This window comes from Eurytemora carolleeae, unplaced genomic scaffold, assembly GCF_000591075.1.
Source record: "Eurytemora carolleeae unplaced genomic scaffold, Eaff_2.0 scaffold82, whole genome shotgun sequence".
NCBI classification, from domain to species: Eukaryota; Metazoa; Arthropoda; class Copepoda; order Calanoida; family Temoridae; genus Eurytemora; species Eurytemora carolleeae.
Window position 1 is genome coordinate 77,395 of NW_019396126.1, and position 14,870 is coordinate 92,264.

The window sequence follows — 14,870 nt, forward strand, 5'->3', positions numbered from 1 at the left end:
AATGAACGTGCTATAAAGTAATCATCGTGCTATAAAGTTAAATTAGCTGTACATTATAGCACGTGTGCAATAAAGTTTTGATTGGTTCAAGGATTTCTCCAAAAAAATTTAGGATATTTACAGAATATTTTTTTTCAATTGAAATGAAAATAAAATTGGATAAACTTTATATTTTGACTTCTGTTTTGTTCCTAAGCTTATGGAATCTAGAAAAAGCCATAGAAATAAGACAAGTACACAAACGTTTCATAAAAATACCAATAACACTATTATTTTGGTACGACGTGCTATAAAGTTTTTGGACTTAAGTTTTCTCTATATCTCGAAGGTTCTCGCCTTTTTAGATTATATTTTGTCCTTCGCTAAAGCTTGGGACAAAACTAAATCTAAAAGGGTTCAACCTTCTCGATAAAGAGAAAATTTCTGTCCAAAAACTTTATAACACTGCGAACCAAAATAACAGTGTTAAAAATAGTTCTTTTAGAGTTGTACGCTAAAAATAGTTGAAATATATTCTAGTTGTAGTAAATGAATTTTTTTCTTTTTTTACTTTGAGATGAGAAAAGTTTCAAAAAGTGAACAACTTTCAGGGTGTCTCATATATGAATATGGTAGAAAAGTAAGGGGTGACTTAAATAGATTTGCTCTATTCAATGTCGCATCTAAGTTTCTATGTTTATTAATATGCCTTGAAACTGTGTTACTATTGTTGATTTAGTTTTGGTTCCGTAAAATCCTGGTTTAGTCTTGGTTCCCTAAAATCTTGGTTTATTCTTGGTTTCCTGAAATCATGGTTTATTCTTGGTTCCGTAAAATCCTGGTTTAGTCTTGGTTCCGTAAAATCCTGGTTTAGTCTTGGTTCCCTGAAATCCTTGTTTAGTCTTGGTTCCTTGAAATCCTGGTTTAGTCTTGGTTCCCTGAAATCCTGGTTTAGTCTTGGTTCCCTGAAATTCTGGTTTTGTTTTGGTTCCCTGAAATCATGGTTTAACCTTGGGTCCTTGAAATCCTGGTTTAGCCTTGGGTTCTTGAAATCCTGGTTTAGTCTTGGTTCCGAGAAATCCTGGTTTAGTCATAGTTCCCTGAAATCCTGGTTTAGTCTTGGCTCCCTGAAATCCTGGTTTAGTCTTGGTTCCGAGAAATCCTGGTTTAGTCATAGTTCCCTGAAATCCTGGTTTAGTCTTGGCTCCCTGAAATCCTGGTTTAGTCTTGGTTTCGTTAAATCCTGGTTTGGTCTTGGCTCCCTGAAATCCTGGTTTAGTCTTGATTCCGTGAAATCCTGGTTTAGTCTTGGTTTCCTGAAATCCTGGTTTAGTCTTAGTTCCGAGAAATCCTGGTTTAGTCTTGGTTCCCTGAAATCCTGGTTTAGTTTTGGTTCCCTGAAATTCTGGTTTAGTCTTGGTTCCGTGAAATCCTGGTTTATTCTTGGTTCCGAGATCTCCTGGTTGTGTATTTCCAGATCTAATGATTTACTGAGGACCAATGGTAATATGGCAGTTGAGAGGATCCACCCAAACTTTTTACTTCAGATTTTTCTCCAGCTAAGAGTGAATACTTAAACCCCTCTTGTCTCCATGTTCTTGAAATTAAAATCATGAATCATCATTTTTCTCCAAACTCGGTTTTTACCTGCAATTTTTTCAAGTCATACTAATCATCTGATCCCATTCCAGAGTTTACAGGCACAAAGATGCCGGTCCATAGATACTCAATATTTAATAGATTTTTGAATAATTTTATCAAAATCGGTCGTTAACAATTTGTAAATGGAGAATTCTTTGAGGACGGATTATGAATTAAATCTCTGTGCTGAAAAAAGATTAAGAGTTCAACAATAATTTGTTAATTAAAAAATAGATCCGTTTACTGTTGATTTTTGAACATTATAATAATTTGTTCACTGATATATGAGCACTGAGTTGGCAATGAATGGTTAAGAAGAACTATTTAAAATATTTTTGGATCAATTGTTTCAATGATGTTCAAATACTTTACAGGGACTGTACTACTTTTTCTATTTGGAAAGAGATAATCTCTGTCAATTTCCTTCCTTCTTTCTACTGCAGAAATCTGCAGTTCCCTTGTAAAGAGAATCCAAAATTGTAAATTTTCAAACGAATTGAGTCGTTGACACAAACTCTGATTTTCTAATCTATATCTTTGTAACCCAAATATCAAAGGTTTCGTCATCAGGTTGAAAAGATATTGGAATTAGACAATTTGAGTTTTTTGAAAAGAAAACAAAAAAGGCCCCGGCCGGTGTTAACCAGACACTGCAGCGAAAACGCTATTTTTCCAATAGATATATCTATCACATTTAAAGAAAAAAAATACAGTTATATATATCGCACAGAGTGTGCAATATAGCTAGCTAACTTTATTTTTCCGTTAAATTGGATTTAAAAATAATATTCCAACCATTTGAAGTTACGAATCCACCTACATCATGTACAGTAAAGTTGAATGATATATTATTTAGCAATTTGAATAATCTGATTCAACTGAACAAGGTTGACATTGAGGACAAAAGTTAAACATGCATATCTTGGATTTTCTTTCCACCCACCTGCATTTTATAATCTAGATCGTGGATTGGGTTCCAAGTTTACTCCTCTGCAAACCATTGATCCTAGATCTAAACCCAACTGAAAAAAATAAAAGCATTTGTTTCAAAATATCTTACTCTTTCTTTAAATTAATCCTCCATTCCTAAATCTTTCCTAACCTTAAACCTAGCTCCATCTAATCTTTAAACTCTATCCCTAAACCTAGCTTCATCCAATCTTTAAACTCTATCCCTAAACCTAGCTCCATCTAATCTTTATAACTCTATCCCTGAACCTAGCTCCATCTAAGCTCTACTCTTCTATCTCTAAACCTAGCTCCATCTAATCTCTACTCCTCTATCCCTAAACCTAGCTCTATCTATTCTTTAAACTCTATCCCTAAACCTAGCTCCATCTAAGTTCTACTCTTCTATTTCTAAACCTAGCTCCATATAAGCTCTACTTTTCTATCTCTAAACCTAGCTCCATCTAATCTTCATAACTCTATCCCTGAACCTAGTTCCATCTCATCTCTACTCCTCTATCTCTAAACCCAGCTCCATCTGATCTCTACACCTCTATCACTAAACCTAGCTCATATAATCTCACATATAACCTCTATCCGCAAACTTAGCTCCATCGAACTTCTAACTAAACTTCTCTAAACCTAGATTCTGAAATCTCATATCTCTATGCTCTAATTCTTTCTAATCTCTACTCTTTCATCCCTTAATACTGCTAAGCACAATCCATTCTTTTTAATGTGTAAATCTTAACTTTTATGGTAAATGGGGTTTTAACCTAAATTATGTACCTCAATGTACGATAAAATCTATTTTATGGATTCAGTATCTAGAAGATACCCATGTATAAAAATATCTCTATTCTTTATTTCAAGTCATATATCAATTTTAGAGATTCATTCCTAGAATTGATTTGTAAAGATTAAATCTCTTTGAACACGTTAAAATAATCCTTTAAGGAGACAAGGTCCAAGACAAACTGAATAATTGTTACTCCAGGCTATCAATCAAGCCTGCGTCTAAAAACTACCATCCTGTTTACTCTGAACCTCCTAACTACCTTTTTATTATCTCTAAACCTCCTAACTACCTTCTTGTCTCCTCTGAACCTCCTAACTACCTTCTTGTATCCTCTGAACCTCCTAATACCTTCTTGTCTTCTCTGAACCTCCTGATTACCTTCTTGTCTTCTATGAACTTCCTAACTACCTTCTTGTCTTCTCTGAACCTCCTTGTATTCCTTGGACCTCAGTGTTGCCTCCTTTTTTCTTCTATCGGAACCTCCTGAATAACTTCTTGTATCCTGAACCTCCTACCTTCTTTTATCCTGAACCTCCTAACCATCTTCTGAAAGTGTCCATCCCTCAAGTTTTCTATCAGAAAACCTATTTATGTGACAAACGAATAATGTTTATGGTGTGAAGACTGGCGCTATCCTTCATTATCTTAAATTTAACTTTTTTGACACGAAGTTCAAAGAGTTCAAGAAGTTTAATAGATTGGAAGAGTTTAAATAAATCCATGGGTTTAGTTTAAAATGATTAAAGAGTGTAATTATTCTGTGTACGCCGGGTTCAGTTTATCCGGTTTAAACATTTATCTGAACTCTTTATCCAACCTTATTTGGCTCGGGCGGTTACCAATACGCATTTACGCAAACAAATTTAGGTTGACAGAGATTACGCAAAAAAGGACATGTATCCGTAGGTTTAATCCTACTTTGAAGCTTGAGTGGGATTTGGTTTATGGTTGAACCCTAGGTTTAGATTGAACAGATATAAACCTCCTCCTTCTTCTCTGCATACAGGCGCGGTTTGAATGGTAATTTTAGTACAAGGTGAATCCAGAATGAAAAGTAAAGAGAACAAACTTAAATATGGACATCGTACCAAAACCAGAGATTATAATATCTGAAAATTATAATTATGGGTTTAAGCATTTTATGGAGATAGACAACATGAGAACTTACAAATATTTCCGCACAAATGTTTCCGGAACAAATCTTTCCATACAACAAAATTAAATGTTTCTTGGTGTCAAGCTTTTTTCATTTTTTTTTGATCTAAGAAAGACAAATAAAATGTAAGTTTTTTACCATAAAGAAGCCTTTATGTATACTAAATAGAAGCCTGTTTACGGAAAATAAGTCAGAAGGATTCCATATAAATTCTTGCAATAATGTTAAATACTGTTAAATACTGTTAAATACTGTTAAATACTGTTAACCTCCTTGTTGCTATGCTTGACATATATTATTTCTGACAGTAAGGTTTTCGGACAATCTGAATTTCTTAATTTTTTTTCCAAATCCGAAATCACTTGAACATTTGTTTAATTCCTATTTCCTTATATTAAAAATATTGAAAATGAATCGCCCACGCGATAAGATTTTATTCTCCGTCTAGACATGTTCAGACTAATTTATCTAGATCATTAGGCCCCCGAACCCTTGGTGGGCGATATTAAACCTTTTCATCATTCTCATCTCTGCTCCACTAGATACATTTAAACCAATTAATCCATCAATACAAGGTTAAGAGTTTAGAACCGTCTAGTGCATTATAGATGTATTCCATTTTTTTTCAAAACACGTCTGAAGTAGATTTTTTTGTTTTGCTGTAAATTAGCTTCTTTATGGAATAGCGTAAAAAGTGACATTTTCTGTATTCTGACATTTTATAAAGCGTAGTGACAAATTACAAGTAACATTCTTGTAACAAAGGAATTGAGTATTTGACACAAACTTTGATTTTCTAATCCTGAGATTTTTCCAACCAAATTTCGAAGACCTTTAATATTTCAAACTATGAATTCTGTTGGATCAAATAATCAAAGTTTGAAATATCAAAGGTTTACATCATCAGGTTGCTAAGATATATGGATTAAAAAATATGCCTTTGTGGCAAAGACTCAATTCCTTTCTAATCGCAGTTTATTCGCAGGATTTTTGTCGCTAGTTAGCATGCTATTTTGTTTTTAAGCAGCCATTAGTGAGTTATTCACAAGATTTAAAGAGTTTCTATAAAAAAATGGGAAAAACAGAATTATTTAAACCCAATTTAGAAATATAATAAAGAACCATATTTTGTCTAGGGGTTATATATAGGGGGAATACATATAAGGAGGGATTGAGAAAACAATAAAGAGAAGGGGGGGGGTGCAATATTGAATAAGGTTGTGTATCAAATCTCTCTCTATTGTCCTGGACAGAGCGTAACCGAAACAAAAGTTTTTAAATAAATTGGGCAGCTAGCAGTTAATCCAAGGCTAACAAAAACCTAAGCTTTATTCACCTCAGAGAGAATAAAGGAGTTTTTAGTATTGCAGTTCTACAAATAGTTTTCAATCTCATTCCATCCTTCCTTTACTCCGTCCCCTCAACCTCCTTAATATACTCCTTCCATTCCACCTCCTTAATATACTCCTTCCACTCCACCTCCTTAATATACTCCGTCCTCTCCACCTCCTTAATATACTCCTTCCCCTTAACAACCTTTAAATTCAAGTGCAATTTTTCAAATATGTAATGTCACTCAATAAATATTTTCTGCTGAATTCCGGCATGTGTCGATTCCAAGTTTACCCGTCTAACAGTATATGAATTATGTCTGCACTTTAATTTATATTGATGATATATCTGAACCTATCTCCAGGTGTGATAGTATACTCCCACTAATCCATGTTCTTTGGCACCAAACCTATAGTTCCTTAAACTTTTATACCTCCTACCTCCTACCTCCTACCTCCTACCTCCTACCTCCTACCTCCTACATCCTACCTCCTACCTCCTACCTCCTACCTCCTACCTCCTACCTCCTACCTCCTACTTCCTACCTCCTATTCTAATTATGTTCTAATTAAAGATATCCATGTTTGAATTGGTTAATGCTTTTTTACCAATGCAATAACTAATCATTGTGTAGACTGTAGGCAGAGTAAACTAACTATGTAGATAAAATCAGTTAAAGGGTCTATTCGCTCGATTAAAGAAAGGTTAGAAAGATCATAATTAGATCGATTAAAAGTATTAAATAGTATAATAAGATCGATAATACTGTTAAATACTGTTTTAGAAAGATCATAATTAGATCGATTAAAAGTATTAAATAGTATAATAAGATCGATAAAAGAGACTAGTATCAGGGTAAGATAAGTTAAAAGAACTGTTAGCTGAGCTAAGCAGGATAAGATCGGCTACAGATCCTCCCCTCCCCCCACCAACAAAAAAAAATGAAACATTCAACCAGTAGATCATATGATGGTTTGAGCCGTTAAATTTGACAATCAGCATTGTTGTTACTGTTCTGAATGGGTACAGCCCATTTAATGATAAACATATTTCAAACATGAGATATGATCAATACTGCATCAGCCCTCGTCAGCCTTTTGCATCTATTCCTTCAAGTTCTGAGACATTCTCAAATGTTTTTATTCAAGTAATATTTTACTTAGCTCTTTTTTAAGTTGTTTAAATTGCCTGAGCATTCTTGAATGAGGAGAGTTATTTTAAAGAAGGTTTAGGTTCCTCTGTATACTGGAGTAGAGTAAAGGTTCAGGTTCCTCTGTATACAGGAGTGAGCATATTTAGGTTTCTATGTATTCTGAAGTAGCGTATAGGTTCAGGTTCCTTTGCATACATGAGGAGAGTAGGTTCAGGTTCCTCTGTATACTGAAGTATACTGGTTCAGGTTCTGTATACTGTAGTAGAGTATAGGTTCAGATTCCTCTGTATACAGGAGTTGAGGTTCAGGTTCCTCTGTATACTGAAGTAGAGTATAGGTTCAGGTTCCTCTGTATACTGGAGTAGAGTATAGGTTCAGATTCCTCTGTATACAGGAGTTGAGTAGGTTCTGGTTCCTCTGTATACTGAAGTAGAGTAAGTTCTGGTTCCTCTGTATACACGAGTAGAGTAGGTTCTGGTTCCTCTGTTTACTGGAGTAAAATAGGTTCTGGTTCCTCTGTATACACGAGTAGAGTAGGTTCTGGTTCCTCTGTATACTGAAGTAGAGTAGGTTCAGGTAAAAAGGGTCCAATTTCCTATGTTTAATGGAGTAGAGTAAGTTAAAAGTTCTCTTGTCTATTAAACTCAGTTTGAATCTTAGCTTTTATTAGATAATCTGGATTATTAAGATACACCCACTTCAAGTTGTTCAGCCAAAATTTAATCAATTTATAAACTAATCATGTCAGAGAGAGAGAAGAAACTCAGCGTGCGTCCTGTAAAGGTTGAAAGAACTTGAATTCAAGATAAACTGATAATAATCCAAAGAAAACAAGAAGCAGTGTTCCATATTAAACCATAGACAAACATGGGCGTTTCTCTTCTTTTCTTAAATCTATTTATAAACTGTTATTTCAAGATGAACATCCCATTTTTCTATCTGTAATCTCATGAAGGACATGTAGAACAAGGTTTTTATGCTTACTCCAGGTCCAAAAATAGATTCAGATTACCCCCATCAGTAGTTTAGACCTGATCTGTATAAGTTTGCATAACTATTACCTATAGCTCCCGACCCACCGAACAATGCATATATAGATGAAGTTGTTTCCAAAACAGATTCTATGATAGCTTTATTTTGAAAAAATATAACAAATTGTTAAAATATCCCCCAGCACTTAAAGAGACTGAAGAGTTAATATAAAGTAATCCTCCATTTATAGAGTGGAATGTTCAGTTCACAAAGGTACCCTTGCTCGATAAAAAGTGTGTGAGATATAGTAGTTTTTCTATGTTAAAGTTGTTTATTTTCAATTTTGGAATTCACTGTAAAAATTATAAAAGCAGCCGAGACGATTTTTGAAAATTGTCCGAAATTACGTGTACTGCTCCTTTAAATATACATTTATATCTAGTAACTCTGTATTTCTATAGATTACACGCCCCAAGTTCAAGTTAGTTACATTTTATACATTTGTTTGCATAGTTTGGACCAAAATACAAAAATATCGATTTTTCCCAATTTAAAAAAAACTTCCCTACTGTGACGAAAAAAATTAATCCTGAAATTGCTATTCTCGGCACTGATATTAAACCCACGTTTCTTTCTACAACAGATATGCAAATGCTATTAGAATAAATAACAGGGGGGTTTCTCATTAGTGGAAAACTCTAAATTACCAGATTTGGTTAAAACAAATAAAAATTGAAAGTTTACATTTGTAAATATGTTTAGATAGCCTTTTTAGGCTCACATATAATCAATAGTTCGATGCGTGGGTTGAAATCCATAGAGTTTACAATATTAAATATATCTGTAGGAGACGAGAATACAGCGATATAAGCAGTTATTTTTATATTTATCACAATGTTAGTTCAGAGTGAATATTCATTATATATTCCTGGTGATCATAAACCAGGGTATCCTATTCCTGGGGTTTAAGTACCCTCTGGACTACCTATATGACTAAACCTAGGAAATACATTTACTCTGAGCATAAACCCAGGGAGTAAATATACTCTGAGCTTAAACCTAGGGAGTAAATATACTCTTAGATTAAACCCAGAGAGTAAATATACTCTAGACTAAACCAAGAGAGTAAATATTCTCTTAGACTAAACTCAGAAAGTAAATATACTCTTAGACTAAACCCAGAGAGTAAAATACTCCTGGACTAAACCCAGAGATTAAAATACTCCTGGACTAAACCCAGAGATTAAAATAATCCTGGACTAAACGGGAGTAAAAATACTCCTAGACTAAACCCAGGGAGTATAAATACTCCTAGACTAAAACCAGGGAGTAAAAATACTTTTAGACTAATCCCAGAGAGTAAAAATACTCCTGGACTTAACCCAGGGAGTAAAAATACTCCTGGACTAAACTCAGGGAGTAAAAATACTCCTGGACTAAACCCAGGCACTGTTTTATATCTCACACAGAGAAGGATGAATATTTTTTCGATTTAAATTAACTTTGTGCGTTTTATCATTTCAAGTTTGTTAGTTTAAAACCTTGAAATATCGATTAGTAGTTGCATAGACATGCTTGGTAATGAATTCTCTATGCAGAATGCTTGATTGATTGATTAATTGCTTTTCATATTTCCATATTTCATGTTCATTAAAATTCTAATTCATTGGTTGTGTATATTTAACTTGAAGTTTTCCTCCCTTCTCCATTATACTATTCATCATTGTTTGTTTGTTTGTTTGTTTGTTTGTTTGTTAATCCGTATAGTATTGGTTTCCACAAAAAATGTCTGCCAATTTGGTCCAGCCGTATGAGTAGAAATATATATATATATATATGAGCTTTATTATATAGATTAGCAAGCATGGGAATCAAGCTGTGCCAGAGGGTTTTCCTTAAAAAGTTGACCAGGCCACTAAACTTAGAAATTATAAACCTGGCTCAGAACAATCCCGTGGTTCTACCGAGTTCCCCAATCAAAATTTGAGGAAAATGTTCTAGGGGTTCAGGAGTTATGATCGGACAGACAAACGGACAAACAAAAAAGACAAACAGAGATTATTACTTTACAAAATTTTATATATTTTTATTAAACCCATTTTATTGTTTTAACGTCCATGCTTCTTCATATGTTTTCCCATTTTTTTCTTGCAAATGGGTTGTAGACTTAATTTTCGTTTGTAGATTCACAACGGTACCCTTTAAACCTCCGTCTGATCTTGTATGCAAGCTGTATAATATTCAACAAATATTACTTTTAATCAATCAATTTTCAGTGAGAAAAATAAGGTTTTCTCTGTCATCGATAATCAAACAAAGGATTAAAGGATTAAAGGATTAAAAGATTAAAGGATTAAAGGATTAAAGGATTAAAGGATTAAAGGATTAAAGGATTAAAGGATTAAAGGATTAAAGAATACCGGATTGAATCGAAAATACCATCCTATAGATGGAGGGTCAATTGAGATTACGTCTACAGTTCCTTTAATCCTTCCATTTCTGCTTTATTAGGCCGATAATTTCTATTTTTATTTATGCTTCTAATTGAACTTTTGTTTATCTATCGTGTCTTCTGAACATCAGTTCGTAAATATAAAAAAACGAGTCTTTTAGCTTTATTAAAGGAACTTTATGCGTAACTTCAAGTGACCCTCCATGCAAAGATTGCAATGCCCGATTTACAATGGTACTCTTAAAAGCTTCGTCTGATCAAATATTAATTAGATATCCATGTTTTTATTTCTTTAAACTGTTTAGTTTCATTTTCGGATTTCTTGCTTATAAAAAGCAATCGAGAAATTATCGAGAGAAAAGAAGCACACTTTTATAGAGAGAAAAACGACGGTATCTTCCACATTTTTCATCAGATAAAGGTTAAAATGACAGTGCTCTCTTTGCACAGAGCGTCACTTGAAATTACGCTAACAGTCCCTTTAAGAAAAAGCGATCGAAATTCCTGCTTATAGTTCATTCTGGGTCTCCGGAATAACTATGATCGGTAATTTTGCTCCAAATCCCAAAAAACGGGGATATAATGAGTATTTGGAAACATTCCCTTTAATTATTTTGTTTGTTTACCTTTAACCTTTAGTTAGAAGATTATAAATAATTCAATTAAATAAATTGCAAAATATTCTGCAAAATAAACCACCTTTAAACCCAGGGATCAGAGGTTTCAGTAACATACAGATAACCGTAGTGAGTCCAGGTTGGTTTACGTCATCCCTGGAGTGTAGTGTGGGAGAACCAACCTGAGCCAATTATACCACCCACGTCCTATATACTACAGGAGAACTTACCATTCTAGATACAAATTCTGCATAATTCTAATTTATAATTGATAAAATGTAGAGTAGTCTTTGAAACCTTGAAATCTTGTTTTTATTTTGATTTGAACTCGTTTACTAAAGATCTTTATCCATTTGGTTCCATGTCTACATTCATGGTTCCAGATTGCTTTTATCTTGGTTCCATATTCAGTATATGTCTGGTTCCCTAAATGTCTGCAGGTTTACGATATTAAAAATATATCCTCTCAAAACGGCTACCCTTTCCATATTGTACGCACTCTATATGGTTCCCGATCTGTACGGTTCCTTATTTATATTAAATCGTCTGTTTTCCAAGTTACCTGGTTCTTTGTCAAGTTGGTTCCTTATTTAGCTATTTTGCCTATTTAATATGTTTCCTATGTAAGTGGTTCTAATCCGTATCATTATATATCTGGTTCCTTATTTAGCTATTTTGTCTATTTAATATGTTTCCTATGTAAGTGGTTCTAATCCGTAAATAGATCTGGTTCCTTGTTTAGCTATTTTGCCTATTTAATATGTTTCCTATGTAAGTGGTTCTAATCCATATCAATATATATCTGGTTCCTTATTTAGCTATTTTGTCTATTTAATATGTTTCCTATGTAGGTGGTTCTAATCCGTATATATATCTGGTTCCTTATTTAGCTATTTGTCTAATTAAAATGTTTCTAGTATTCAAACCAAATTGTCTTCAATCTGATTTCTATGGTTTGTAGTTTCTCAATATCTAATCTGGAGATGTAAACTGTATTATGGTTTGTAGGTTCTCAATATCTAATCTGGAGATGTAAACTGTATTATGGTTTGTAGGTTCTTAATATCTAATATGGAGATGTAATCTGTATTATGGTTTGTAGTTTCTAAATATCTAATATGGAAATGTAAACTGTATTATGGTTTGTAGTTTCTCAATATCTAATCTGGAAATGTAAACTGTATTATGGTTTGTAGTTTCTCAATATCTAATCTGGAGATTTAAACTGTATTATTGTGTCAACCTGAGAAGAAGATCTATTGAACCTCAAATACATGAGTTGCGTGAGATGTTAAACCCAAAAATATGACCATAATTCATCCTTGTCACAAAAAAAATAAAGCCCGGGGGCTTGACAAGGAATCAAAGATATGAACCGGCTTGAAGCACATTGGTAATTTGGAAAAAGGAGGGATTGAAAATAAAAATGTTTAGTCGACTTTACTAGGGATGTTATATTTGGATCGAGTAGGTTCTTTTTTAACTTTCTTGATTTTTCTCGACTTCTATCTACTGTCTCACAGAAAAATAGAATTAATCAATGTTAATATTTATTAACAATGAACTCTACTGTACGAATAATTGTCCAGGATTAGTGTAAATTTAGGTTTGATATATTCCCCCCTTCTCCAAGAGTTAAGGTTTAGATTAGGTTCAGAGAGCTGTACACTGCACAGGTTTTTTTGTTGACTTTTTTAGGTTTAAAACCAGTCAATTTCAGTTCTGCTTTTACTTTTATTCGTCTTTCTTGGGTCCCAGATTTCTAGGTGGTTTTTTTACATGACCTTGGCGGTAAATGACTCCTTTCTGATATAGGTAGAGGACTGCATTGACTCCTTCTTGTTAGCTGACTCCTTAAACATCTTGGAGGAGAGTCCAAGGATTCCCATTTGATCCCATTCAGTAATTGTAGGAGCCCTAAAAATTAAATAATTTAGAAGATTTTACATTTTGTGCGTTATAAAAATTATGATTAAAGGGACTGTAAGCCTAATTTAAAGTTACCCTCCAAGCAAAGATGGCAATTTCTGATTCACAACAGTGAACTTAAAAGCTTTGTATGTTTAAGTATGAAAAAGATATAATTGTTTATAATTCCTCACAAACGTGACCTGTCCATTAGAACACAGGAATGGTCAGATTCGAGCTAGAAAAACCTTCCATACTTTCCACTTTTTTAATCAGAATCGGACATTGCCACATTGCCAAATTTGCATGAAGGGTCACTTGAAATTACGCTTATACAATCCCTTTAAAGGAAGAGCACAACTTCCAAAAGGTCTTTTTAAAAAGTTAGATAAATAAACAGCTTAGAGCTTACTTTAGAGCGCTGAGACCAATCTTTACTGGTGAACTACTCCGAGAGGTGTTTTCGTTCCGTGATCCCAGAGAACTTGTATAGTCTCGGGAGCTACTAGAGTTAGCTGAGTAATCTCTTGCACTTTTAGCGTATTCCTTCGAGCTGGTGGAGAAGTCCCGTACTCCTGATCCGGAGTAGTCTTTTGACGAACTTTTCCTGGAGTAGTCTGAAGCAGAGTTGGAGTAATCCCTGCCGGAGCCTCTCATCCCAGTAGATTCTCTTCTTTCCGAAACCTGGGAGGATTTTCTCTCTGACGAAACCTTCCTCTGTGAGCTCGAGCTGAAAATATGAACGAATAGATGAGCGAAAAACTAAATATGGAAATTTAATTTTAACATATTTGTATTTTGTTGCATTCAGATATGGGCATTATCATCGATGGGCTCTAGTCTCCTATAGGATAATTATGCTAATCCCATCTTTCTAAAAAAACATTAGAATTCGCAGCTGTAGGTGTTATAAACCTTCTGTAGAAGCATAAATCCAAATATAATTAATCTCTGCGGTTAATCTTACGAATATTGAGTATCTGGGCGTGGGTAGGTGGGAACGCCCACCTTGAATATAAGAGGATCAAGATTATATGCTAGACTGGTCCAACTAGAGATTAATTTGTATTTTTGCACGCTGACAGTTTGTAAATGGTCCCAAATATTTCAAACTATCTATTGTGTCAACCACCTCTAACTCGCGTGTTTGGATATAAACCTTATATAAAATGTACATTAATAGGTTGCCGTAAAACTAATATCTTCCTGCTTGCATGGCTGCCAATACATTCATAAATAAGGACCTAATTTGTCCCATATTACTACTTTTCTAAACACCCTTGTAATATCTTATATATATTCCTAGATATCGTCTAAATATGTTCCAAGATACCGTCCTATAGATACCCTCCCAATATGTTCATAAATACCGTCCTAATATCTTAATAGACAACGTCCTAATATGTTCAATGTTCATAGATGCTGTTCTAATTGTTTCATAGTCACCGTCCTAATATTTTCCTAGATACCGCCCTAAAATGTTTATAGATACCGTTCTAGCGTGTTCATAGATACCGTCCTAATGTGTTTAAAGATACCGTCCTAATGTGTTCATAGATACCGTCCTAATGTGTTCATAGATACCGTCCAAATGTGTTTATAGATATCGTCCTAATGTGTTCATAGATACCGTTCTAGCATGTTCATAGATACCGTCCTAATGTGTTCATAGATACCGTTCTAGCGTGTTCATAGATACCGTCCTAATGTGTTTATAGATACCGTCCTAATGTGTTCATAGATATCGTCCTAATGTGTTCACAGATACCGTTCTAGCGTGTTCATAGATACTGTCCTAATGTGTTCATAGATACCGTCCTAATGTGTTCATAGATACCGTTCTAGCGTGTTCATAGATACCGTCCTAATGTGTTCATAGATACCGTCCTAATGTGTTCATAGATACCGTCCTA

General features: G+C 34.1%; 2 protein-coding genes across 2 annotated transcripts in view; both read right to left on the reverse strand.

Annotated features, from left to right (window-relative positions):
• Positions 1 to 788: 788 nt before the first annotated feature.
• Positions 789 to 3,910, reverse strand: LOC111695721 (collagen alpha-1(XXI) chain-like). Its single transcript, XM_023465133.1, has 3 exons — positions 3,883 to 3,910; positions 990 to 1,438; positions 789 to 944 (listed from the first exon to the last, which is right to left on the reverse strand). Exons 1-3 carry the CDS (start codon positions 3,908 to 3,910, stop codon positions 789 to 791), a joined length of 633 nt encoding a protein of 210 aa, XP_023320901.1.
• An 8,672-nt stretch (positions 3,911 to 12,582) lies between these two features.
• Positions 12,583 to 14,870, reverse strand: part of LOC111695715 (pre-mRNA-splicing factor CWC22) — a gene marked incomplete in the record, with an annotated part of 8,764 nt that continues 6,476 nt past the window's right edge. The window contains 2 exon segments of the mRNA XM_023465125.1: positions 12,583 to 12,966; positions 13,370 to 13,687. Of these exon segments, the coding sequence (XP_023320893.1) occupies positions 12,825 to 12,966; positions 13,370 to 13,687 (460 nt within the window).